This window comes from Engraulis encrasicolus, chromosome 20 (assembly GCF_034702125.1).
Source record: "Engraulis encrasicolus isolate BLACKSEA-1 chromosome 20, IST_EnEncr_1.0, whole genome shotgun sequence".
NCBI classification, from domain to species: Eukaryota; Metazoa; Chordata; class Actinopteri; order Clupeiformes; family Engraulidae; genus Engraulis; species Engraulis encrasicolus.
The window spans coordinates 5,578,709-5,605,304 of NC_085876.1; the positions used below are offsets into that span (position 1 = coordinate 5,578,709).

At 43.9% G+C, this 26,596-nt stretch overlaps 2 protein-coding genes and 1 long non-coding RNA gene across 4 annotated transcripts; 1 reads left to right on the top strand and 2 right to left on the bottom strand.

Moving 5' to 3' along the window:
- Window positions 1-534: 534 nt before the first annotated feature.
- mapk15 (mitogen-activated protein kinase 15) lies at window positions 535-18,061 on the bottom strand. Of its 2 annotated transcripts, none has more exons than XM_063184695.1 (15): window positions 17,974-18,061; window positions 17,421-17,552; window positions 13,677-13,775; window positions 13,467-13,496; window positions 11,836-11,926; window positions 10,726-10,856; window positions 10,102-10,190; window positions 9,343-9,482; window positions 8,116-8,173; window positions 7,352-7,489; window positions 5,196-5,301; window positions 4,181-4,622; window positions 3,378-3,502; window positions 2,886-3,044; window positions 535-979 (listed from the first exon to the last, which is right to left on the bottom strand). In XM_063184695.1, exons 2-15 carry the CDS (start codon window positions 17,541-17,543, stop codon window positions 788-790), a joined length of 1,923 nt encoding a protein of 640 aa, XP_063040765.1. In that variant the 5' UTR covers window positions 17,544-17,552; window positions 17,974-18,061; the 3' UTR covers window positions 535-787. The 2 variants fall into 2 exon arrangements, with proteins under 2 accessions (XP_063040765.1, XP_063040764.1); XM_063184694.1 differs by having other exon boundaries at window positions 10,102-10,265.
- Window positions 18,062-18,315: 254 nt separating this feature from the next.
- Window positions 18,316-26,594, bottom strand: vps28 (VPS28 subunit of ESCRT-I). Its single transcript, XM_063185197.1, has 10 exons — window positions 26,536-26,594; window positions 25,735-25,806; window positions 25,182-25,210; window positions 24,858-24,895; window positions 24,478-24,567; window positions 23,826-23,931; window positions 23,403-23,504; window positions 22,549-22,602; window positions 22,112-22,203; window positions 18,316-19,947 (listed from the first exon to the last, which is right to left on the bottom strand). Exons 2-10 carry the CDS (start codon window positions 25,772-25,774, stop codon window positions 19,827-19,829), a joined length of 672 nt encoding a protein of 223 aa, XP_063041267.1. The 5' UTR covers window positions 25,775-25,806; window positions 26,536-26,594; the 3' UTR covers window positions 18,316-19,826.
- On the top strand, window positions 20,722-22,193 carry LOC134436145 (uncharacterized). Its single transcript, XR_010032167.1, has 3 exons — window positions 20,722-20,797; window positions 20,974-21,242; window positions 22,102-22,193. It is a non-coding gene; the product is annotated as an uncharacterized LOC134436145 (long non-coding RNA).
- Window positions 26,595-26,596: the final 2 nt, after the last annotated feature.

Here is a 26,596-nt window from a genome sequence, read left to right on the forward strand (position 1 = left end):
TCAGTCAGTACAGTAACTTCCAATGTTTTTTTTAAGTCTTGTGTTTATTTGTGTCTTCTGTTCAATGTCTAACACACTGTCCAAGCCAAGTTGGTTGAGTCTCTCTTGATTGCATAAATATATATATATATATATATTTTTTTTTTAAATCCAAAATGGAACTCACTTAATTTACATCGAAAGAAAAAATAGATTTTTTCCAGTCATTAGTTGCCTCGTTCATCTTTTGAATCATTGATGTTTTCATAAAGTCTAAAATCGCCTTCATTGCACATGTATGTTCGTGTGTGCATAATGTTGTTTTTTTGTGACTGCATAATTTTGCACATCATCTGTATGTGTGAGTGTTACATAGTCTCAGGTTCTCAACACATTATCCTGGCCAGTCGATAAGAGAATGTACTGTAATGTGGTGTGTGTGTGTGTGTGTGTGTGTGTGTGTGTGTGTGTGTGTGTGTGTGTGTGTGTGTGTGTGTGTGTGTGTGTGTGTGTGTGTGTGTGTGTGTGTGTGTGTGTGTGTGTGCTATTGCTGGCGAGTGAGTGTACTACTGTATGTGTGTGTGTGTGTGTGTGTGTGTGTCAGTACAAACTAGTATGCTATTGCTGGCGAGTGAGTGTACTACTGTGTGTGTGTGTGTGTGTGTGTGTGTGTGTGTGTGTGTGTGTGTGTGTGTGTGTGTGTGTGTGTGTGTCTGTGTGTCTATGTGTCTGTGCGCAAGTGTATGTGTATCAAGATCTGAGTGCAAATCTGCCATGCAAATTGCAGTGTAGTGATGTCCAGTCGTGTCTAGTGCTGGTGCCGACTCCGGAGCAGGCTGTCCAGATGGGTCTTGTTGATGGTGCCGTAAGCCTGGCTGTAGCTGCCCAGCTTGGCCCGCGGGTCGCCCGCCGCCGACACGTTGGCGTTGCTCTGGAACACCTTCTTGCTGAAGCGCACCACCGGCCGCGCCTCACGAGACTGGGACGGGGAGCGCTGGTTCTGTTTTCAGAGCGAGATGGGGATGGGGATTAGACTGATTAATTAGTTGTACCAGTGATGGGCTACCCGCACTCATTAGTTACAATGTTACACTAATGTAGCACATTGCTACAATAATGTAATAATAATCAGTGAGGGGCAACCTGGAGTCAATCGTTTACAATCCAGTGCCATGTATTGCAAATGGCCTGGTTTCAACAACAAAAAAACAGATAATGTGGAATATGCGGCACTAGAGATATTGGAGGAGGCAAGGAGGAAAAGAGTGATGAAGATAAACAGGTTGGCATAGGGCAAACGAAGAGCCGAAAGTCAGGAGGGATAACGGGACAGAGATGGTTTGAAAACTAGTGAGATGACACCAACAGAGGAGAAAGCAGCAATTAAATTAGTTATTATATTTTGCACAGTGTATATGGTAAAAGCACACATAGCATAACATTTCAGTATTGAGCAAAAAAAAAAAAAAGACAATCTCTGATGGTGAACAATGCCAACATGGAGAAAGAGACACTTTGTATACTACAGGTCCTCAGGAGATGAGCCCTTGGCTTTCTGCACTGCTCTTAACCTGCTTTCAGCCAGGCAAAAGCTCTGCTGGCGACCTGGTTTTATCTTTTCTTTTCTTTTTTAACAAGATGCAGCATCTGAATCTCCAACAGAAAAAATGAAAAGGAAAAAAAAACATAAACAATCTGTCAGTGTTCTGAACAAGCAGATGCAGAGAGAGAGAGAGAGATGGCTCTTCCCCTCTTTATGACAGTTGTTTCTAGGGTGTCAAATAATGTCAACAGGTGTAGAGAGAGAGAACGAGAGAGTGAGAGAGGGAGGAAGGGAGAGAGAGAGTTTGCTTGGACGTGTGTCCTATTGTTCAGAGGGAGTGTGGAGTCTTGCTGAGTCATGCTCAGTGTTGATGCAGCGTGCAGCCCCAGGGGAGCCAAGGACAGCCCTCAGCACTGAGGTGGAGGAGCTGTGTACACACGTGTGTGCATGCGTGTGTGTGCGTGTGTGTGTGTGTGTGTCTGTGTGTGTCTGTGTGTGTCTGTGTGTGTGTCTGTGTTTGGTTGGTTGATTGGCACCTTCCTATGAGACAGGTGAGATGGAGAGACAGCCTGTGTGTGAGTGTGTGTGACTGTGTGTGAAAAAAGAGATAAAGTGGAAGAGAGACAATGTGTGTGTGAGATAGAGAAAGACAGGGACACACATGGCATGTCAGTGGGAGTGTGTGGGAGAAGGGAGGAGAGAGAGAGAAAGAGAGAGAGAGAGAGAGAGAGAGAGAGAGAGAGAGAGAGAGAGAAAGAGAGGGAGAGAGAGAAAGAGAGGGAGAGAGCGAACGAGTGTCTGAGTGTAGAATGAGTGTCTGTAAGAATGTATGAGTGTAGAGAGTGTGCGCTCACGGCCAAACACTTAACCCCTCTGTGGTCAGTAGGGCCGCCATCCACAATGAACTGTGCCATGTGTGCAGACAGCTGTGTAAACAAGCGTGCTAGCCTACTAGCCTGCCCTTGAAGCCCACCCTGCTGTGAGGAGACTGCACATGTGCTCACATATTTTGCATTAGTGGCTATGCGTAAAAGTGAACACCTGTGTATGAGGCTAATGTTACAATGTTACACAGGACAATGAAGGGACACACTGACCCAGCACAACAGCTGGAGTTGGATTAGAGCAGACGCACACATGCACGCAAGCATGCATGCACGCACACACGCTCTCTCTGACGGACAGACTGATGCTGTGCTTTGAGTGCTATGACTGAGATGTGACATAGTGATTCCCCCCCCTCCACACACACACACACACACACACACACACACACACACACACACACACACACACACACACACACACACACACACACACACACACACACACACAGGGAGGATAGGCGAGGTGTGAGACTCACCAGTCGGGCGGAGGTGACGTTGAGGCCGGATGAGACGAGGGGTTCGTCGCGTCGCAACAGGGGGTTGTGGAGCGGGTGGGGGGCCAGGGTCAGGGACTGGGAGCGGATGCGGCCCACTGGAGCCGACCGGTTACGACCGGCCCGCATGTTATCCCCCAGCTGATCAGGGAACCCGGACACAGTTACACATAGTTATAGAGGCAATCCAATTTTATTTGTACAGTGCATTTCATACATACATGCAATTCAAATGTGCTTTACAGAAAAGTACGATAAAATAAAGTAAAATAAAATAAAATGAAATAAAGTAAAGATAAAAGCAGGAAATAGGGAGAAAAGACAAATAAAAATATCAAAAACATCAAGGCATCTAACCCCACACTGTAACCAATACCCTGTAAATAACTGCAAATTGCTTTGGGTAAAAGCGCCAACTAAGTGTAATGTAATGTAATGTAATGTTAATGCATGTTTGTGTGGCAAATCTCTCACCATGTTGCCGTTGGCGCCCTCTGCAGGCAGGATGGGGATGTTGTCTGTGGTGGTGGCAAAGGGCTGTTGTGGTGGCGGCTGCCTCCTGAAGCCCAGGCCACTACGCTGCTGTAGCTGAGCCAACACTGAGGAGGAGAGGAGAGGAGAGGAGAGGAGAGGATGAAGACAGGAAAGGAGACGCGTATTTGGAGAGGGGAGGAGGAGTCGTTAGTTAGCACTAAAGGCCCATTCACACCGGAGCACAAATATTCACAGTGAAATTCGCAAATTGATAAAGCACATGCATTCCAATTACTCTTTGCACACTAAAAAGTTTGCACAAAAACTTCCACTCCGGTGTGAACGGGCCTTTAACCAGGCGTATTCCAAGAACCTGGCTCAGTAGTAAATCAGGTTCATAAGAGTTAACCTTGAGGTAGTGGTAAATCATCAAATAGAAGAGCCTGGAGTCCTCCTTCTCTTAACTACATGACACCTGTGGGCTATCTACTAACCGGTTAAGTTTATCACTCAACCATGTTCTGGGAATATCCCCCTTGAGAGCAGCAGCAGTTCCACTCATCCTGGCATCCAGAGTTCAGCACCATGGACAGGTCCACAGGTTGACCTGATTAGCTGCATAGTACACGTGGATGTAATTACTTAGTTTGAGGACATAACGCTGACCTACAAAGGCAAAGTGCAGTAACTAACTACACACTTTGTCAAAATCAAACTTAGACGGAAAATTGTCTTTATAACATCTCCTTTATCTTGTGACATAGCCTTATTGTCCAAATGTGTCTCGTTTTAGAGATACTTACTAGGAGTGTGAGTGATGGGGTTGTAGGTGGTCTTCTGCGCACCGGGGCTCAGCAGCACCCCAGCCCTGTCATTGGCCGGCAGCAGGCCTGGAGCAGTCTTCTCATGGGCCGCATGCGAGACGGCGGGTGCCGGTCCACCCTTTTCATTGGCCAGCTGTATGTGCGGGAGTACCGGACTGCTTACTGCTGTCGGTTGCCTCGTTAGAGGAGACTTGAGAGGGACTGAGGGAGACTTGACCTCCGCTTGATCGCCTGCTCCCTCCCCTACCCCACAGTTCTTTGGCGAGGAGACAGGGCCGTCTGGGAGAGGCGTGTTGTCTGTGCCGTCTCCCCGGGCTCCCGAGAGGCTCCTCCTGCGCGCCTGCTCCTCCTCTCCTTTCCTCCTGCGGTGCCAACGCCTCTGGGCCCAGCCCCCACTGCTGCACCTCCTCTCTTTGATCATCTAGCAGGAGGCACAGCACAGTGCAGTGAAGCGAGGAGGAGGAGGAGGAGGAGAAAGAGGTGGAGGAGGAAGAGGACGAGGAGGAAGAGGACGAGGAGGAGAAGGAGAATGAGGAGGAGGAGGGGGAGGAAAAGGAGAATGAGGAGGAGCAGGGAAAGGAGGTAGAGGAGGAGGGGGAGGAGGAGAAAGAGGACGAAGAGGTTGAAGAAGAAGAGGTGGAGGCAGAGGGATTGAAGGGGGAAAGGGAGGATGTGATCATTTGAACTTGATAAACAAGACACACATCTACAGTAGCAAGTAGAAAATGCATACATGCATACACATATGCATACACTAACCACACAGCCATCAACACAAACTCTCTCTCTCTCTCTCTCTCTCTCTCTCTCTCTCTCTCTCTCTCTCTCTCTCTCTCTCTCTGTAAGTGTGCACACACACACACACACACACACACACACACACACACACACACACACACACACACACACACACACACACACACACACACACACACACACACACACAAGAGTAGGCCGTAGGCCGAGGAGTAGGTGTATGAATGCAAGGTGTTACCTCATACAGCCTGTTGCGGTACTGCGTGACAGACAGCTGGATGTCGTCATCCACAGGCAGGATGACATCATAGTCCAGGCAGGGCTCCTTGGCCAGGTTATGGAACCTGATGGAGAATTAAACAATGTGTGTGTGTGTGTGTGTGTGTGTGTGTGTGTGTGTGTGTGTGTGTGTGTGTGTGTGTGTGTGTGTGTGTGTGTGTGTGTGTAGTGTGTGGATTATGTAAAGGATGAAAAGGTTTGGGCACAAACGTCAGTTTTGAAGACCTCACTCAATTGAGACACCTTTCAACACCTCATGCAGTAATCACAACTCAAAATCCCACACATGTACACACACATGCACAAGCAGACACGCAGACACACACACACACACACACACACACACACACACCAGGGCTTAACATTAACTTTTTCACCCACCGGCCACTGTGGCTAGTGGTTTTCCCAAGTCACTAGCCATTCAGATATTCCACCAGCCACAGATTTTATATTGTTTATTTTTCTTAATCATGATAGTGTACGCCTAAGGTGAGGTGCGAAAGTAAGATGAGTGTATAGCTCATATCAGTATATCAAGTAAATACAAACTGAGTTATTGAGCTTTTTCTTGAACTTAAATACAAACAATTGGCAGACAAAGGGCAAACAACAGAATATAGGCAACTATAATGCATATTTTATACCAAGGAATTAGCTGCCAGCTAGGGATGCAAATGATTAATCGACTCTAGATTAGTTGTCGAGCAAGAGGTTGCTCGATTAAAATGTATTAATCGCGATTAACCGCTAGAGGGCGCTAGAGACTGTTGAGTGGTTCTAGTTCTAGTCCTACTCAAATCCATGGTGCGCAGATTTTATCTATTAAATCGTCATTGCAACTTCTAGAGTTCTTGTGGGTCTTTTGGAGATGTGTACTTGAATCTGTGATTATGCCAAGTCCAATGGTGTAAGTTGTTACTGCTTGAATTATGAGAAAAACGATCTTTCAAAACAGGCAAATGTTAATGGCAAGCAGCATTTTACTGTAGGGTTTAAGCTTGCTAGGTTAGATTAGTGTGCTAACTAGCGAAATCACAAACGTAGTCATTTCAAACTGTGAGCTGTAATTTTAAATCCCTAACACCCTGTCAGATATCAAGACTAGTATTAGCTGAACTGGGCATGAATATATATGACCATCATGAAGAGGAGCACCATCTGTTCAATTTCAGGCGAATCCTTGTTAGCTGTAAGTGTTGTTGTCATAGCTCCATTCATTCTCAATGGAGCCTGTTAGCTTATTAGCTCTCCTTACAGACACAGGAAATAACTTTTTTTTCTTCAGAAACGAACTTTGTTGACATTACTATCCATTATGGACAACAACACACTACACAACATATAGCATTTCTTTATTTTGAAGCGTATTAAATTAAAATGCTTGTGGTTGGCTGACACATATGCAGACAAGTCCTGAGTCTGATCACGTTTCACTCAACGTTGTCTGTCATATAGGCAAGGCGACAGAGGGGGGCGTGGGGCTACTAGTTCACTCCTGGGTGAAAGCAATGCCTCCCCAAAGGTGGTGTGGAGATGCCATAGTAAACAGCTTTCTTTTTCTAATGCTTAATTATAATTATATTATAATAATATAATATAACATCATACAATAAAATACAATATGGGCTTAATGATCATAATATAATTCTCATAATATAATTTAATATAACAATATACTTTTTGAACTCAGTGTTTTAACTATTTAGCTGATACAGTATTTTAAAAGGCCCTATGAAATTCAGGTGAAAAAACGCCTCTTATCAATTAATCGAAAGTCGATCGATAACACTATCAACTAATGATTAATGAATTAATCGATAATTTGCATCCCTACTGCCAGACAAATTGGCTAGTGACACTGAAAGTATTACCAGCCACAGCCAAGTTTTACCAGCATTTGGCCGGATGGCAGGTGCCAGTGTCAAGCCCTGACACACACACACACACACACACACACACACACACACACACACACACACACACACACACACACACACACACAAAGGGTGTAGTGTACCTGGCCACGTATAGGTGGTTGAGTCCGTGCTCTACCCCATTAACAAACACACACACACACACACACACACACACACACACGGTGTGACGCCGGTGTACCTGGCCACATATGGGTGGTTGAGTCCCTGCTCGGCGGTGAGTCTCTTGTCTGGGTTGAAGAGCAGCAGGCGGCTGAGGAGGTCCAGGGCACTGGGGTCCACTGGAGATTCCAACAGCTCCTCCAGAGGAACCTGGGGCCTACACACACACACACACACACACACACACACACACACACACACACACACACACACACACACACACACACACACACACACACACACACACACACACACACACGCATAAATGTGCGCACACACAAACACACACAGACATATAGACAGATACAGAAACATACAACAACACACAATACTACTGTCATATTAGTAGTAAATATTAGTCTATTTAGCAAATATTCATGTATTACACAGTCCACCTTAAAAGGGACACTGTGTGAGATTTGTAGTTGTTTATTTCCAGAATTCATGCTGCCCATTCACTAATGTTACCTTTTTCATGAATACTTACCACCAGCATCAAATTCTAAGTATTCATTATGACTGGAAAAATTGCACTTTTCATACATGAAAAGGGGGATCTTCTCCATGGTCCGCCATTTTGTATTTCCAAAAATAGCCATTTTTAGCTGCAAAAATTACTGTACTTGGACCATACTAGAAAATATTTGTTTAATACTTAGTAAACTTTCATGTAAAGATCAAATTTGGCAGTAGGCAGCCCAATTTCAATAAGCAGCATAGTTGCAGTACCTTTTTTGACCATTTCCTGCACAGTGTCCCTTTAACAATATCTCAGCAACTGACCTTAGTAACATCTTCTGGATGACCGAGGCTCCGTACTCCGAGCGTATGGAGAGAACGTCTGCAGGTGACAATACAATACCCACTTCAATCAAGCACTTCAATCAGATGGCATACGATAAGACACTCCAGCCTAAATCAATAAACACTTTCCAGCTGATAACAGACAGACAGACAGCGTTTATCAGCAGTCCACATCACTGGTACAAGAACTGATCGGCAGAGAGCCAGGATGTGGGATCCAGAAAAGAGGAGTTACTTTCTATTCTCTTTGGCTGCTGCAGCAGTTGTCAAGTTGTAATGGGTTTGCGAAACAGCTTGCAGTGTTTTCACAGCTATCACCATAGACCACAGATCATGACCAAACTAAATGGTGATGATTACTCAGTAGGGAGTGGCTGAGGGCAGGGTACTTCAGTGGCTACATTCACATGGACACTATGGTTTACATTTGTAGTCCAATTGGAAGAACACTTTAATCACAACAGTAATGCAACCAGAATAGAAATGCGTGCAATGAACACAATGAGTCAAATAAAGCTTTGCGATCCGATTAAAACGTATAATCAGAGCGGATCAGAGGGGTGCAATGTACCCAGTCTGTGACAAGTGTCACGTATGCATTTGTTCTGACCATTTTTGGTTTCGCTCAGTGATATGTTCCAGTATCCTTTGACGACACAGCATGTGCTGCTACTACATCTATGATAAGGTGGGCCATAGCACAGCATGTCTTACTACTCACCCTCCGGTGTGGGGTGGGGGATATGATGTACTCACTTTCGGGCGTGGGGGGTGGGATAGGGGATGGAAGGTAGTACAGGATGACATTTTTCGGGAATTCCCGTGGGTCCCGCGGGATGGGAGTCAAAATTTAAAGATGAATGGGAGCGGGCAGGAGCGGGAATAAAAATGTACGAGAGCGGGAATGCTCGCTTATATTTTCATTTTAAAAAAGCCTCGTTTTTTGATGAAACGGGAGTGGGATTGATTTTGAGTGGGAGTGGGCAGGATTGGGAAACATTCTTTTCAGGAGTGGACGGGATGGGATTTGTTTCTTTTACTCCAGTCCGGGATGGGACGGGAGTGAAAATCCACTCCCATGTCATGCTCTAGAAGGTAGTCACCCTTGGACGTAGGGTGGGGGATGGAGGATATTCAACTTCGGGCGTGGGTTGGGGAATGGAACAGCATGTACGATACTAATCGGGTACAACAATTACTACTCACCTTCGGGCGTGGGGTGGGGGATGGCGCTCATGATCTTCTCGATCTGGTTGATGGTGGAGGTGCCGGGAAACAGCGGCTTCCCCAGCAGCATCTCTCCCAGGATGCAGCCCACACTCCACATGTCCACACCCTTAGTGTACCTACAGGAGAGGCGGACAGAGACGGGTCATGGTGAACATTACATTGAACATCATGGTAGAAGATGTATTAGTAACCAGATATTTTTCTTGAAAGTAACACACTGTGATATTAATCAGCACATTACAGGCTTTAACAGGCAGTTAACCACTAATTGATCATGTTCATTCAGTTCAACCAGATCCTATTGTTATGTAGAAATAGTACCACCATGCTCCTGTACCTCACAATCTGATGTGGGAAGCATTTAATTTAAGTAATAGGATCCCCTGAGCAAACGGTTCCTGTTACATTTATAAAATGTAAACATCCACGTCTGAGTTGCTCAGGTTATCCTCCTTCATTCCAAGTTATTGTCAATTCCGGCCCGAGGTCATTTGCCAATAACCTGACTTACACGTCATCTGGCTGTGTTCACCAACTACACATGGAGGCGTTCCCTTTCCTCAATGCCAGATGGCGGGAGTGTGTTCATTTGCCGAGCCCTCCCCGTCTCTCTCTCCCCTGCTAATTTTCTGTCTCTCTGCAACTGTCTTATCATGATAAAGGCATAAAAAGCCCAAATATATACATATAAAAAACCCCACTATGGCCAGCTGTCAGCAGTTTTGTGAATGCTACCTGGATGAGCCCAGGAGGATCTCAGGGGCCCGGTACCACCTGGTGGCCACGTATTCGGTGAGGGCGGGGTTCCCCGCGTCCTCCTGCGTCTGGAAGAGCGAACGCGCCAGACCAAAGTCACACAGCTTCACAAAGCAATCCGTGTCCAGCAGGATGTTTGAGGGCTGTAGTTCGCAAAAATCAAGAGTCAAATTATGAATTACTTTACAAGAAAACAAATCATACACATCTTACCCCATCAAATCATTATTTTGCGGGGATAAGCAGCTCTGGTAAAAAAAAAACTGTTGACATAGTACGTATATGTTAAAGAGTAATACAAACTTTTTCTTGCGTTTGGCAACATTTTTGTAAGAACCATTCTGTACTTTACTGTTACTACAACATGACATCTCGTCTAGGTTTCAACTACGCAGAAAAGCACAGGATTTCGGGAAAAAATAGCACAGTACCGTACATTTGAAACAAATTGATATTGAGAAAAAAAGCACAGATCAAGGCATTGCATACTGTTGTATGGCAACAACACAAGAAACAAATCAAAATAAGTCATCAGATGCATGCTAGCTCTGGAATGAAGGATGAAAATTATATGTTTTGAAAGGTTTCTAAAGTTGTCGTCACCTTCTGGTCTCTGTGGATGACGTTGCCCGAGTGCAGGTACTTGGTGGCTTTGAGGAGCTGGTACATGATGTAGCGCTTGTGCACATCCTTCAACAGGTTGCCCTTCTTGATCACCGCATGCAGGTCTGTGTCTAAGTGGAGATGAAGGACACTTAAACCTCAGACACAAAAACAGATACAAGAAATCTTTAATTCCCTTAACTGTAGCCCTACTCCACACAAGATAAACATTACCAGCTGTCCAGCCTCAGAATGTGAGTGTGCGCGTGCGCACATGCGTGCTTGTGTGCGCGCGTGCGCATGTGTGTGTATGCAGTTCATACAATATCTGTTTGTGATGACCACAATCAAAACAGCTGAAGGCTTTTCTACAGTAGTGTGGTGTGTGGCTGACTGCAGTGCCTTCAGATGGACACCACAGATTGCTGCGGTGGTTATGGGCCATCCACACAGTGCGTGCTAAAAGACAACCGCACACAAGCACGCAGGCACGCAGGCACGCACGCACGCACGCAGGCACGCACGCATGCACGCACGCACACACACACATTCTCTCTTTCTTTCTATGTCTTTCTCTCTCTCTCGCTCTAATTCAAAGACAGGCTGACATCAGCAGTGTGACGTAAGCAACAGGCTAAAATATGCCTAGTCATGCTCCGCTGCTCTGTTTACTTGAGGCTGTGTGTGTGTGTGTGTGTGTGTGTGTGTGTGTGTGTGTGTGTGTGTGTGTGTGTGTGTGTGTGTGTGTGTGTGTGTGTGTGTGTGTGCAGGTAATTCCATCCCCCATACTTCCTTACAACCAAGACAGCTATCATACTCACACAGCTCCCAACACTGACCTGTACTGAAGGATATACTATACACCAGTGGTTCTTAACCTGGGGTGCGGGCACCCCCGGGGGGATCGCCAGAGATTTCTGGGGGTGCGCAGAATTTTTGTTTGAGTTTTGTTTTGAGTTTGTGCTTTTTGTTTTTTGACCTAGGTATGGTACTACCTGGCATGTCTTAAAAATCAACCTGTAAAAGCACATTGAGATGCATGTGTGTATGAACCGTACTATAGAAATGCTGCTATTGCTGTTGTAGTAAGTATGCAGGAAAAAATCTTACCCATGTACTCAAACACCAGGTAGATGTCCTTGTCGTTGTGAGCACGGATGACGTCGAGCAGTTTGACAATGTTGGGGTGATCGCCAAACTCCTGAGGGGCGCAAAGAACGATTTGTTCTTTTTTTTTTTTTTTACAGGAAATCACCACATCTGTGAAGCAAGGTACTGTACATGACCACTTCATGGGAGTGGTAAGCTTAAACCACAGAGTTACTGAAACTGCTTAAAACTTAAAACCCATTTTGTTTTTTTATTTTTCATTTGTTTAAACATTAGTTTGGGCTTTTTGTCTTTGTTTTGAGATAGGACAGTGAAGACGATGACAGGAAGCGAGTGAGGAGAGAGAGACAGGGAAGGATTGGCAAAGGACCCGGTCCAGAATTGAACCCGGGTCAGACACGTAGCAGACGAGTGCCCTACTGTAAGAGCCACGATAGGGCCTTTATTTCTATATTATCAAATTAAAAACTGGGAGCAAAAAATCCTGGTTGAAGCAGACTTTTTACACTTTACCATGGGTCACGTTTAATAGTCTCTGTCTTTTGATAGATTTGCAAAAGGTCATGGTTTATTACACAACTGTGATATAAGTGTGTGATAACAGAGAGGTTAGACTGATGAAATCACACAGTGGTGTTGTGGTGGGTAAAATAGATAAATAAATAAATTACCCTTTGCCACCTACTGTATTGCAATTATAAAAGTGCATCTGCACGTGACTTCAGAACATTCGGTCTTGGCATGTCTCTTCGGGCCTGGAATGTTGCCATGTATAACAGATATGGCGGCTGACAAAGATTCTAGGAGCTTTGCTGCTGCTTTGGTTACTCTGGCTGTGTACCAGGCTGAGCCTTAAAGACCATAGGCAAAGGCCTGCTTCCTTGTGGTCCAATAAGACCACAGGCAAAGGCCTGCTTCCTTGGGGTCCAATTTGCTGTCCTTTTGGATGACCATTACACACAAACAACGTGCCTTAAGAGATAGGCTCCACAATGCCAGAAACCAAATTAGAAATGAGATTACTGCTGGGCATGCTACAGGAAAGCCATCGTCAGACTAATGAGGTTTCCATGTAGAGGCCAGAGAGGCATCCCATTTGGTATCTCCCCTGTAGGCCACTGAAAAGCAATGACGAGTGGCTCATCCCTTAAGAGTCAGCGCATATGTTGGCTCTCCATTCAAAGCTAAGAAGGGGACACAGGGGACACCAATGCAGGGTACACCATATCTGATGTGTCACCGGTCGTTGCTGCAACTGCACGACACGAGCTGAATTAGCTGAATAAGAGTGGGACCAGACAGTTGGTTGCCGCAAAACACAATACAAACACGAGCCACAGTCGGTCCCAAGCAAGCCTGCGCCTTCACAGTTGCTACGCAGGGCCGGTGGGTAAGTACACAGAAAGCAATTTGATTAGCCACTTTGGTCGTGACTCAGTTCTACTCAGTGCAGAGAGCCAATTACGGATGAGTGGGCACTGGGCAGCTAGCTACCTTTGAAATCAGTGATGCGAGCAGAGCAGTCCTGAGCAGCAGGCTTTTAGTAATAAACCTGCTGCAGCACAGACATAGCAATCTGTGCAGTGGTTTGATGACAAACAGCTGTTAAAGAGTGTCAGGTGCTTACTTACCTGCAGAAACATGATTTCTCTGAATGTCCTCTGTGGGTAAGAAAACACAAACACAGACACAGACACAGACACAGACACACACACACACACATACACACACACACACACACACACACACACTGATGTTAGTAAACCCTATTTTGCACCAGTTTATGCAATGCAACACTCACGTCTATGCACTGTGGTTTATCAGTAACGCAATGTACACACCTGTGCATCAGTGCGATTCCTGAAGGCATCAAAGATTTTCTTGATGGCCACTGTCTCACCGGTGGTGCGGTCCACAGCTTTCCAAACAATGCCATATGCCTGTGAACAGGGGCATGCAATGCAATTAAGGAAACAGAGCAGCTCAACCATGCTGCCAGGGGCAAGCACAATTACAACTTTGTAACAAGCATAAACATGTGCAAACGCCACATAACACGCACTGGACACTAAACAAGCAAAATGACAAAGTTCCAGAAAAAAGTTAAGATGCAAAACCCTCTAAAAGCCATTTGAAAAATCTGTATGTACACTACCGTTCAAAAGTTTGGGGTCACCTTCATTTTTCCAGTTATTTGTTTGCAATTCAAGTCGCAAACATCTTTTAAATAGCTTGAAATGGAATAATGGAAAGTACTGAACAGCCACAAATAAAAAAAAAAATGTTTGTTTACCCATAAAATTGGTTAAATTGGACAGAAGAGTGAAATCTAACCAAGCTTTTTCACCCATTCATTACATAGAAATACATGTTTTAATCCATTTGTCTACAGACATTTCTTTGGTTTATCAGAGAATGCATGGAACTATTGGAAAGCTCAGTGTCTGCCCTTTCCAATGGTAGGTGTATGACATTTGTTGAGTTGCCACCTCGTCCACAAATTCAAGTCAAAGTAGCTGCATGATTTTCTAGCCATCAGAATGAACCTACTTATGAATGCACGATCCATTGTCTCAGTCACGTTTTAGTGTACAAGCCAGTGCCATACATTGTTGGAAAGTGTAGATTCTCCTCTTTCAAATGATATGTATATCATCCGGCATTGTATGGATCGACAGGAGCAGACATCAACTTTTGCATGCATGGGGCTCATAGAGTTCATTGGGCAATTCTGGACCTCATCTCATCCCGGGAATGAATTTGTAGAACCGCAACTGGTTATTATTAATGTCAAAGGTGTCACTTTGATTAGTCCACCTGACTAGACACTATATCTGTAAAGGTACACTTTGATTAGTCAAAAGTTAGTGATTTTTGACATTTTGGTCTATTTTATGCATCGTATATCCATTCACCAGTTACTTTTTCCAGTATCAAATTGCTTATTTGTTGCATGCATTAATTTCAGGGAACAATAACTCTATACACTGATTTCATACCAGAACTGAAATTAATTAAAAAGGAACAAGCTAAACTGTCAGAAAGAAGTATTGTGGGAGGAAAGTGTGGTGACCCCAAACTTTTAACCGGTAGTGTACATCAAGTACAGCAAGTCAAGCACAAACAAAATTGGATGCACTGATTTTTGAAGTTTATTAAATTTAAAGAAATACAGCCTGTTTTTGTAAACTCATCACAAATGCACTTAGTGGGCTTTGCATCTGAGAGAGAGAGAGAGAGAGAGAGAGAGAGAGAGAGAGAGAGAGAGAGAGAGAGAGAGAGAGAGAGAGAGAGAGAGAGAGAGAGAGAATGTGCTACTGATAAAATGGCTTGTATTCTCCAATGGCTCCATTCTTATTGACTGACAGAATGGAGTTAAGCAGATATTGCGTTTATCAGGGGAGGAGACTCCAATGACGGGAAAACAAAAGTGCTGTCTGATACCAAACTGATAATGACAATGACACACAGAGAAGTCACAGGGATAAGAACGCTATGGCACAGCACAGGGAGAGAACATCTAAAAAACAACAACAACATACTAACAAATCCTAGCATGATGTGACATACACACTGGCAATGACACAACATAAACATTTTCATCAGCCATCCTCTACCAGTCAATGAGAAACGACCAAAGAGATGGGTAAAATGAGCCCAGGTGAGTGGCTATAAGAAACCCTTGCAATTGGCCTAAAGCAGACACACTATTACATAGTGACAGTGACCCTTTTCACTGCGTCACTTGCAAAGCCATTCCTGCCTCTCCTTTCTTACGGCAGCTAGCCTCCAACACCCCCAAGTTGGGCAAAGTACAAAACCTGCCAACCCTGATATTTTTTTTCCTTGGCTTTTCATTCCCTGCCAACTTGCGGTTAAAATGACGGCAATGCAGTGGAACAGACACACTGTTCTACCTAATCCAGGCTGTACTGTACCTTTTTTGTATTAACTTCACATATGTTCTGTTCTAAGACAGATATAAGGCACATAAGCTTATGACTGCTGACGTAATCTATGACATACAGCAGCCTAGCTCCTCTGCATGCTAACTATGGCAACTCAGCACCTACTGTAATTCATATGCCTAGTTTGTGCAAATCCAGTGAGAGCAGCTGATTTACTGTAAACACAAAGGTGAATTGCAGGTCATCTGAGATTTGCTTCTCATTCCAGGTTTGAACTGAACCTCTCTCCATTCTAATCTGCTTGTTGTTCCCTTTTCCAGGCACCTCTCTGGAGTCTGAACTACAAGTGTGCATAGCTACTTTTTCATTCTTGGTTGGACTATTAAAGAGCTTGGGCTATTCCATGTGACAAACATGTTCCCAACACATCAAGAAAGCACCTCCCAAAGATTCACTGCATGCATTTCTCAATGGAGATTGAAGAACGAGCCAAAAAGTACTTCTGCACACCTTTGTAGTTGGACAGGAGTACAGAGCATTACCCCGGTGAGGTAGTCATCAAAGTGTAAGAAAGATCCCACACACACTGTCCAATTTTATCTGAAGAAGGTTGGATGACAGAAACATTGCATTATAGTTACTTGCTGGTAGAATGGACAGTGTATGCTCTTTCTCACACTTCAATGTGAAGAACACAAATTAGTGCCTGCCAATACACAAAGTAGCACAAAGTCACTTTCTCTCACTCTCTTACACACACACACACACACACACACACACACACACACACACACACACACACACACACACACACACACACACACACACACACACACACACACACACACACACACACACACACACACACACACACACACACACACACACACAGGAGTGTGTGAAACAGGAGCCCCAGTCTCCATCCCTGTCTCTGAGTTACCACACAACACCCTGGATCAAACCCTCTTTTCTCCTGCTCTTATGGTGTAAATGGCATGAAAAGAAGAGTAGACTAGCCTTCTCTCTCTCTCTCTCTCTCGCTCTCTCTCTCTCTCTCTCTCTCTCTCTCTCTCTCTCTCTCTCTCTCTCTCTCTCTCTCTCTCTCACACACACACACACACACACACACACACACACACACACACACACACACACACACACACACACACACACACCTCCTGTGCACCTGTTGTGCAACTGTGTGGTGCTGCAACTGTTCACGTCCACAGCTGTTTCTCTGTGCCAACGACTTCTTTCAGGATTACGCCAATGGGCCTAATGTAATGTATCATGGTGCAATAACATTTTATTTGGCAAACCACATCCCGACATAACAGACTACTGACACTGTATCACTGCACATTCACTGACATTTAATTTGCAAAGTAAACCTGGATGATCTTTACTGTGTAGTAGGAAACACAAGTTTACACTTCTAAAACAAACAGCTTGTTTTAAGAACACAAAGCTGGTGGTGGTAACAAAAGCTGTTGTTGTTCAGGTATTATCCCAAAACACCCCAAGAAGGTTCACTGATGTAACTCAGATTATGTTAAATGGCATTGTGATATATTTAATTTATAAAGTGCCTACCAACTGCAAAGAACAACATCTGGCATCTCTTCATTCAATACAAACTGGAAGAACCAAGTTCAAAATCTGAAACATTTGACTTACCCCTTTTCCGAGTCTTCTCTTCACTTCATATCTCTGGGAGATGTGGTCTTCCACTTCACTGACATTCATAGTGGCTTTCTGCCTTTTGCTGATGTGATCCTGCTTTTTCCCCAATAGACGCATCTACAAGGTCTAAACGCGTGTGGTTACAGTTGGTTACAAGCAAGCAGTCTTCGTGTAGTTAAGAGAAACACTACAACTTTGGAAGTAGGCGCAACTTCAACCACAGCTCTGGGGGTGTGGGTAACATTAGCAACCGTGCTAATTTGCTGGCTAACAGCTCTGCCAGGTAAGGAGCTGCCAGGTATTTTTCTTATTTGAAGGTTTATCATAATTTCGCTTTAGACCATCAATGGTAAAGCAGAAAATGTAATCAGATGACATGCAACTTATGTCGCTAACAAACCAGCTAATTACCCATTACTATCATGGCAATTCTGCATTCCTCAGCAATTCAACTACTCTTCAAGCAGCAGCCAGGTGTTTGCATTAATCCATCTCATGCATAAGCATTGCTATTATTGTATACAATATTAACTGGTTGTCACAATACCTTTAATTTCGTGCCCCTCAATCTGATAGGTAACTTGCTCTTCTACTGTAGCCTGTTCGCCACAAGCTGCATCGTTTTGTAATTGTTGGTCGTCCTGGAGACGCGACTATGCAGCCCCGAGGGTTTCTTTTAAAGGTACAGCACCCCAGAGAGAGCACTGCATCTACTGTGCATCTGCTGCTGTTATAACTGCTTTGAGAAAAGTATCTTACTCACACAGGCAAGTATATATAATGTAAAGTCGGTCTCCCCATTAGTTTGTAAAACAGTTATTACTAGTTTTATCACAATTATTATAGTAGGAAAAATGTGACTAGTTTATGACAATCACACACAGGCCAATCTTAGAGGTAGGTTTTTATTTAGAATTTCTAAAAATGTTTACATGCCTTTATTTAAAATTGTTTTATTTACAAAGCGGGAAGTTAAATAAATATGCACTGTTAATATTTTGTAAAATAAAAAAAGAAAACCCCAACAACTCCCACAGTTGAACCTTCCTCGAATTACGTGATCTAGACTTAGGAAGGACTGCTGAATTTTATTGACAAAGAAAGTAAAGTATGAGCCTATGATGATGTTAGATGAATATAATGAAACAAACGCTATTACAAGATGTCACAACATTGCCACAGGAGCAGAGTGAGCCTTTCATGACTGACTATGGACTGTTTACAAGGCATTTCATCTTCCTTATCAACAGTTGAATATTTACATTAAAACATATCCTATGGAAGGCTCAAAAGTTACAAAATGCAAAATGGGATCCCATGTTTTGACTTTCAGAACAGATGTAGAACAATGAACGCTGAAGTCACAAACCATTTTTCAAATATACCACAACTTCTTCTGGAGTTATGTGCTGTCAAAACAGAACTTTACAACAACAAAAAACAGGCAACTTGTTTATCTTCTTCCATCTGAATGGTAGCCAAATGTGCATATCTTTTTGCTTCCTATGCTGCTGTTCATTCTACAAACCGTTTTTGGATCCCAATAAGTAGAATTATAGCTTTAGATGCTGTCTAACAGTCCAAAACATTTAAATGGGGGGAAATGTGAATCTCAAAGCTCTATTTTCTATTTAAGACAGGAAAAGGAAACGAAAAATCATGCCTCTGCATTTGATTTCCCTCAGTTATGGTTAAAAAAAATCGGTCTAATCCAGACTTTACTCTTGTCCGAATGGTATATTCCCGTTTAGATTCCATGTTTTAGTTACAAGGCTTATAAAACACACCGACATTCTCAAAAGACAGGGAGACACCACTCTGTCCCAGCCAGAAGAGAAGAGTAAAAAATCCACTAGACAAAAGTCGTAGAAATCAATAGACAGTGGGGAAATGGGGAGGGTAATGGGAGGGAGAAAAATGTGTTGGGTTTTTTTTTATGGTAGGCAGCACTTAGGTCTATGGAACATCCAGGTAAAGTTAACGTAATGTATGTCTAAAACCTCCTAACTGAATAGTCTTTTGGCTTTCTTCTCCACAACAAATACAACTATGGAGCATTTCGTAGATGTTTTACTACATACATTAAATTCATTTACCCAGGTATGTCAGTTTTCTTGAATCACGGCCTTGGTGTTGACATGTCGATACTCCCTACACATGTTTGGGAAAGGAGTTGTAACGTTCTAAAGAGCATCTTTCACTACTAGACTGAAGATGCGGCTGTGTTCCAACATGGAGGAGTGCAATGGATATAACAGAGTAGAGAGTGGGATGGGGAGCACACAGAGTTTGAGAGGGGATGACTGATGCTAGGCCACACCCGGGACCATGGTGTAGTAGGACGACAGGAGGCAAACAGGAGCGGGAGAGGCTGAGGCTGAGGCTGCCTGATTGGTGGGTCTACTGGGAGTGCAGGAAGCGATTGAAGGCGTTGTAGGCCGACTCAAGGTCGAAGAGCATCTGCCGCACCTGAGAGTCGTCCAGCTCGTCGGACGCAGACATGCTGCTCAGGGTGGTCAGCCTGGAACAGAGAAAATCACACACACAAACCGCCATAAGACAGGGATTTATATGAAACACATCTCTTATCTATTACATTACATTACATGTAGCTGACGCTTTTATCCAAAGCGACTTACTTATCAACAGGGTATAGGTTACAGTCCCTGGAGTATGTAGTAGCATGGAGTAGCAGTATGGGGTTAGATACCTTGCTGCCACAATCCACATTATTAACCCTCCCACTAACCTTTTTCAAATTCAACTTTTGTCGTGTCACCACAGCCTTTCCTGTCTGCAAGTTCTGGTAAGGTTGCCCATAGCCCTTATGAAAGATGTAGGGCAGTCATGGGTAAGCAGGGCAGTTATGGGTAAGCGGTTAGGGCGTCAGACTTGTATCCCAAAGGTTGCTGGTTCGACCAGAGACGTTCTAAATGCATTTTTAGAATAGAGAATCTTTGGTTCGACTCCCTACCCGCCAGGTTGGTGGGGGGAGTAATTTACCAGTGCTCTCCCCCATCCTCCTCCATGACTGAGGTACCCTGAGCATGGTATTGTCCCGCCGCACTGCTCCCTTGGGGCGCCATTGAGGGCTGCCCCCATGCACGGGTGAGGCATAAATGCAATTTCGTTGTGTGCAGTGATCATTTGTGTGCTCTGGAGTTAGCCGGGCCCAGTTATCAAAGGCCCCCCTATCTAATACATACAGTACAGTATAATGAAATGAGCACCCAATTCTGGGCCCCGTCTCTCCTTGTGCACAGGACAACTGACCCTTTTGTCCCTCTGTCAGCATCCTTGGATAGCATCACCTTTATGGATAATAATCTTGACACACCGACGGTCAACTACGTCGCAGACACCAAGTACCGGTATGTTATCTGATCTGTACCAGTCATCAATATTAAACCATAGATTCTCTGGGTTATCTTGGCTTCTCAAGGTCACATGTATAGCAACAAAAAAAACCCAAGATGACTCTGAGCTAGCCTGGTTTTACCGAACCACATTAACTACTTTGTAACTCAATTTTGGTCTGGATCCTCAGTGCCCTGGAGCACTTGGGTGGGAGGAGCAAGCTCAGCTCTGGTTTGAAATGAGAGATGACCAATCATTGACAGTTGACGTTCATGACCTATTGTATGTTATTATGCGCCCAAGTGTGTTTGCTTATTGGCCGGCCGCCTGGATGATGACTAGACCCTTCCCAGACGAAGCGTAATCAGACCATTCATGTAACAAAGAAAAAGACCAAGAAGAAAGGGAAGAAAGTGGTGGTGCGCCCTTCCTGACCTCATCCTTGGTCTCATGAGACAGGTATTCATATAAAATTCATATATTCATACAGGATCGACACAGATACCAAGCTTGACAAATGATCTGTATCAGTCATTAATATTATAAGCATATGTAACCGACACCAACTTGAACAGCTCAATGTAGAAGTCTGAAATGTCCTTCCTGATACTCAGACATAAACACACACAAAAAGAAAAGAAAAGATGTGGAAGAGTGGAGTGTGGAAATGGTGATAGAGTCACTGTTCATTCCTTCATGGTCTATCTACTGCCGCATGGATGGTCAGGTAGCAAACTCATTTCCCCTTTAGGGGTTAATAAAATCGACTTAACTCACGGAAGTGTGTGGGTGTCATTGACATTTTGAAGTAGCAGACGTCAGGTGGTACAACCACAGCTAATATCACTTTTATATTATTTAAATGAACTATTAATAATTGGTCATTAATGTACAAGGAATTAATACACTTTTTAGATAATCCGATAAAAAATACATATATATAATCCCTGCAATAGTGTGATCAGCTGTGGTTGCACCACCCTCCCTGATATATTCTACTAAAAAATGTCACTGATCCGTGTCAGGGGGCCTTACCAGAGTAAAAAAAATGTGGTGGAGACATGAGTGAGGTGTGGAATTAACAAGGGAGTAACTGACTTTGTACGGAGGAGCTGGAGACAGAAAAGACAAAAGCAATGTGGGCGAATATGATGCAGTTTGGCGACAGCCTCAACAACCAATTGAAATGTCGGAACACTTGCATTCTGCTTTTAACGGTCATACTCTGTCGCTTTTATCGCTCGTGCCACTCTTGCTATGAAGACAGTCCGGTAACTCTTTGTAGCTTTTGTCTCTTGTGGTGTGTGTGTGCGGGAAGGAGGCCTTACCAGAGGCTGACTTTGTCCTTGGCCTCCGAGTCTGGCGGCATGTTGCTCATCCTGTTCATGGTCTCCATCAGCTCTCTCAGGTCAGGCTGGATCTACCAGGATCACATGGCATTGGATACATCATGCAGTATATTTGACAGTTGACACAGCTAATCACTCCTAGTACCGGTAATACGATATTTGAGTCAAGCAAGTGAATATGCATTGTACATGACTACTTTACACGTGAAGAGCAAAAATCTTACTTTTGATCAGTGTGAATGATGTGTCTTTTCTGCATTTAAACAGCTCTCAGATTAGTTGTGGTCACCATGTGATTACAAGATCAGCGTCACAGGTGCTTAACCTGTGGCCAGGACTCCCTGGAAGAGGAGCCATTTTGGCTCACTGGGACTTTTCCTGGTTAAATAGAAATAAAATAAAAAATAAAAATGTACCTCGTCCATTGCCCTGATCTCCAGGCGTAGCTTATCCATGACTGTGATGAAGAGCTGAAGAAGGAGAACAAGGCACACCATTGAAGAGGAGTGGTGAGGAAAACAGGGTGAGGTTGAAAAAGAGTGCATTGAAAACAGTGATGAGGAAGATGCTTTGGTGGGTGAAAAAGGCTTGGAATATTCTTGCACATTTCGTGCACGATCGCATGTGTGCGGTGCAACATTGAGAAAAACCGCATTTTCGTAAACGACTCCTACATCAGGTGCCTCAGATCTCCTCTCCCTTGTCTACAACGGAGGACATTATTTGTGAGCACAGAACAATACAGTGTGAGCAGCAGCACTGAGCCAAGTGTCTTTGCTGCAGAGCAACAGTAGCCCTGTGCCACCACACATCTCCAGTAGCCTGCTCTCCTATGACGATGGGCCAGGCAGGGTGCTGCTAGCTCCACTTTAAGATCTTGGCACGACACACGCCCGAAGCACTTAGCATCATCAGCCAGATGCACGGCACGGGGAAACTGATCAGCCAACACTCAATAAGGGAGAGGCCTCAAATGGAATTGCTGAAATGAAATGCTCTGTAGATAGACCGGCTGGCTCTCCTCCAACACCGTCTTTAATCCCGAACGAGAGTAAATGTCACTACGATAAGACGACACTTCCCTCTCCCCACACCCCTCCCTTCCTTCCCCACTTTCTTTAAGCACACACAGAGACAGAGACAGACAGAGAGAGAGAGAGAGAGAGAGAGAGAGAGAGAGAGAGAGAGAGAGAGAGAGAGAGAGAGAGAGAGAGAGAGAGAGAGAGAGAGAGAGAAGGAGGTGGTGGGTGGGTGGTGCTGGGGTACGTACAGAGACGATGTCTGCAATGCAGCGATTCAGGTTGCCCTTGTCATCCTTAATGGTGATTGGCCGGTCTTCTTTGATTCTCTCCATGGCCAGTGGACAGTCCAGCTGTAGAGGGGGATTTGCATAACGAAAAAAGACATAGCAGTGCATCAGGATTGTAACAATTTAGTAACAAAGACAAACAACAGCAACAACAACAAAAATAGAAGTAGGCTGGACAATTGTTGACGGACGCATTAAATGAGTGGGAGAGTGAGATGGGGCAGGACTGGGACATGGTGCAGGTAAGACACAGCCCCAGGTCCCCATGGACATGCATGCCCATTCATGACGGGGACTTCAGCATGCCGCACTGCACTGCACCACAGCAACCCCCTACTCAACACATTGATATAAATCAAAGTGATAGCACAATGTCAGACTCACTCTGTACTTTCTGCAAAAGTCGTCGATGGATCCTACATCAGCGCCCTGGACCTGTTTGAAGGCAGCCTTGTACTGAACCAGCAGTCTAGAGCAAGCTGCTGTGTACCTGCACAAATAACAACTCACATTAGGTGTGTTGATTTACTTATTTATTCCTTTAACAAACACTCAGCATTGGATTGTAAATTATAGCACAACTGCACAAGGACCATGTTCAATGCATTCTTTAAATGTTTATAATCATCAGTACAAGCACCTGTCTGTCTATGAAAAGCACTGAACGGATGACGCTTAGGGCTTCCGCACACCGGCTCCGACAAAGTGCTGAGCACTGCTCAGCTAAAAATCGATTCCATTGTTTTCAATAGAACCACGCACACTGGCGCCGATGTCCGCGGACATTCTCCGATGTCGGATAGCAATTAGAGACGAGTTCTATTTTGTCGGCGCCGCCCATTGACTATCAATGCAATGTTCGTGTGAAATTGGGTTTGGGGGTCCGAATTCTGTCGGAAGCAAAAGTGCGCCGCACTTTGTCGGAGCCGGTGTGCAGAGGCCCTTAGTATTTAGTAGTAATAGTGGTAGCAGTATTGCTATTCATTATCAATAACATGTTATGGAGGGAAAAATGAAATGAAGAGAAGCTACTTACTCATTTGGAGTGACACAGTCTTTGATATATGCCTTCTCTAGAGCCTGGAGTGTCTTCACCACTGCAAACAGCTCTGCCATATTGTCATACCTTTTTCAGAAGGAGAGAGAGAGAGAGAGAGAGAGAGAGAGAGAGAGAGAGAGAGAGAGAGAGAGAGAGAGATGCTGCAACATGCGTACACCCAATCAATCTATGAAGACTGTACAGTTAGAAAAAAGGTCCAAAGGTTTTTTTTCTGAATGAATTTAAAAACATACATTGACTAAATTATTATCATACACCCCTCCCAAGAAAAACATCTGAGGAGCATTAACTTCATATACATTTCTTATATGTTCAACAACACATTTTATATGTGGGATTGAAGGTGATTTCCTTACTTTTCTCGCTCTCTGGCATTTTTATACAGCTTTACTTCCTGTGGAGAAATAACCATGCAAGATTTAATGAGCAAACTGTAAAGTAACTCAAACTCAACATTTTCAAAACAATGTGCGCCTATACTTTGACTTGACTTCTAAGTGCATTACACAAGAAAACATGCAATGACCAAACTTATAGAGTTAGGACTTTGAAATAAAGTATACAGTCCCCTTTAATAATATGCATATATCTATATGTATCTAATAATTCAGATGTACATGCAAAAAAAAAACTGGAGATATTGACCAATTTTGTACTGAACAAGAAAATTTAAGACTTACTTCATATAGCTCTGGTTTATTGGCTGGGGCTTTAGCAGGAGTTGGAATGAGAGAAAAAAAGAAGTTAAGAACAGACAGTACCATGCAGAACCTTACTATGTAACTAGGAGAAAGGTATGCGGAAAAGTTCTCACACTGTCACTATTGACAAAAGTTCATTCAAATCGCTGTTTTCAGTCTCTGTGCCTTTCAGTCTCTTAGAACCTGTATTTGCCCGGCATGTTTGCCTGAATTTAGACGGTTCTTGAAGTTTTTTGCATTCTGGAATGTTAAACATTTTAAAGCGGGAAGTGATTTAGACTAAACAAAACAATAAGAAACAAAAACAGATAGTATGTTTTGCTATTGCACTATATATTCTCTACAAAAATCAACTATATTGCCTGACTGCAAATATGAAATGGTCATATTCCATGATCTTCCATGACTGGAAAAGTCTGTTTTGAAATTCCATGATATTCCTGAAACTCCAGGAATTTTCAGGAATTCCGTGACCAGTGGAAACCCTGTAAATTGGACCAGGTTTCTTGGACTTGGCTCTTCAGAAACTCACCTCCTCCCATTCCACCTGCTGCTGGTATTCCATGAAACATGATGTCGCCACTACTCAGTAAACGCTCTATCCCTACAAAATGGCAGCAGAAAACAAAAAAATACAGTCATGTAGCGGGTATGGACCACTTGAAAAGCAACAAGCAATGCCCTATAATCTCCTATATTAATACTATAATCACCACATACTTCAGGAAACATTTGCTTAGGTCACTACTTCCGGGGAGAGAACACCCTTTGAACACCACTCGGTAAACTGAGGAATGATCACCTATTTGGCCCTTCTACTGGATGACATCAGCCCAAAAGCATACCGCATTTATTCAACAAACACATACAAACAGTTAACGCAAAAAACACAGTTAAGATAAAGACTGCAACGAGACTTCTTTTATTTACACATTTGTGGCCAAGCTAGCAGGCTAACACCAGAGACTGATGTAGCCACAATCGAAAATAGATTACTACAATATGCGATTGGGAGAGACAACCGTCCTATTTGGTACTTTCAAATTGACCATGAATGTGTACTCTGTAATGTCATAAGTTGTCAAGAAACACCTCCTCATTAGCAGTTTGTCGACATCGTTAGCTGGCTGGCAGGCAATCATGCTAATCTTACTAGCTGGCCCTCTTTGTTATTGAATTGTTCAAGGAATCTAGCCGATAACTCTAAGGTAAAGATGGGTCCCGTGTTCCCCGCATCTCGAGTATACCATAAACTAGATCATTTAGGGAAAAACATGGCGTGATATGAAGGATTTACTCGATTGAAAATGAGCGAAATGTACAAATAACTCACCCCCAGCAATAATGTTGACGTCACATCAACACTTGCGTCGCAAGCGATACACGTCAAAGCG

Excerpts from the sequence above, each read along its gene's own strand:
- vps28 (XM_063185197.1), bottom strand. The coding sequence starts at position 25,774 with ATGTTTCATGGAATACCAGCAGCAGGTGGAATGGGAGGAG. Across the intron at positions 22,204-22,548 it reads AGATCAGGGCAATGGACGAG|ATCCAGCCTGACCTGAGAGA; the intron begins GTACATTTTTAT and ends TGATCCTGGTAG. Across the intron at positions 19,948-22,111 it reads AAGGACAAAGTCAGCCTCTG|GCTGACCACCCTGAGCAGCA; the intron begins GTAAGGCCTCCT and ends TCTCTGTTCCAG.
- mapk15 (XM_063184694.1), bottom strand. The coding sequence starts at position 17,543 with ATGCGTCTATTGGGGAAAAAGCAGGATCACATCAGCAAAAGGCAGAAA. Across the intron at positions 9,483-10,101 it reads ATCCTCCTGGGCTCATCCAG|GTACACTAAGGGTGTGGACA; the intron begins GTAGCATTCACA and ends CCTCTCCTGTAG. Across the intron at positions 3,503-4,180 it reads CCCCATCACTCACACTCCTA|TGTTGGCTCAGCTACAGCAG; the intron begins GTAAGTATCTCT and ends TCTCCTCCTCAG.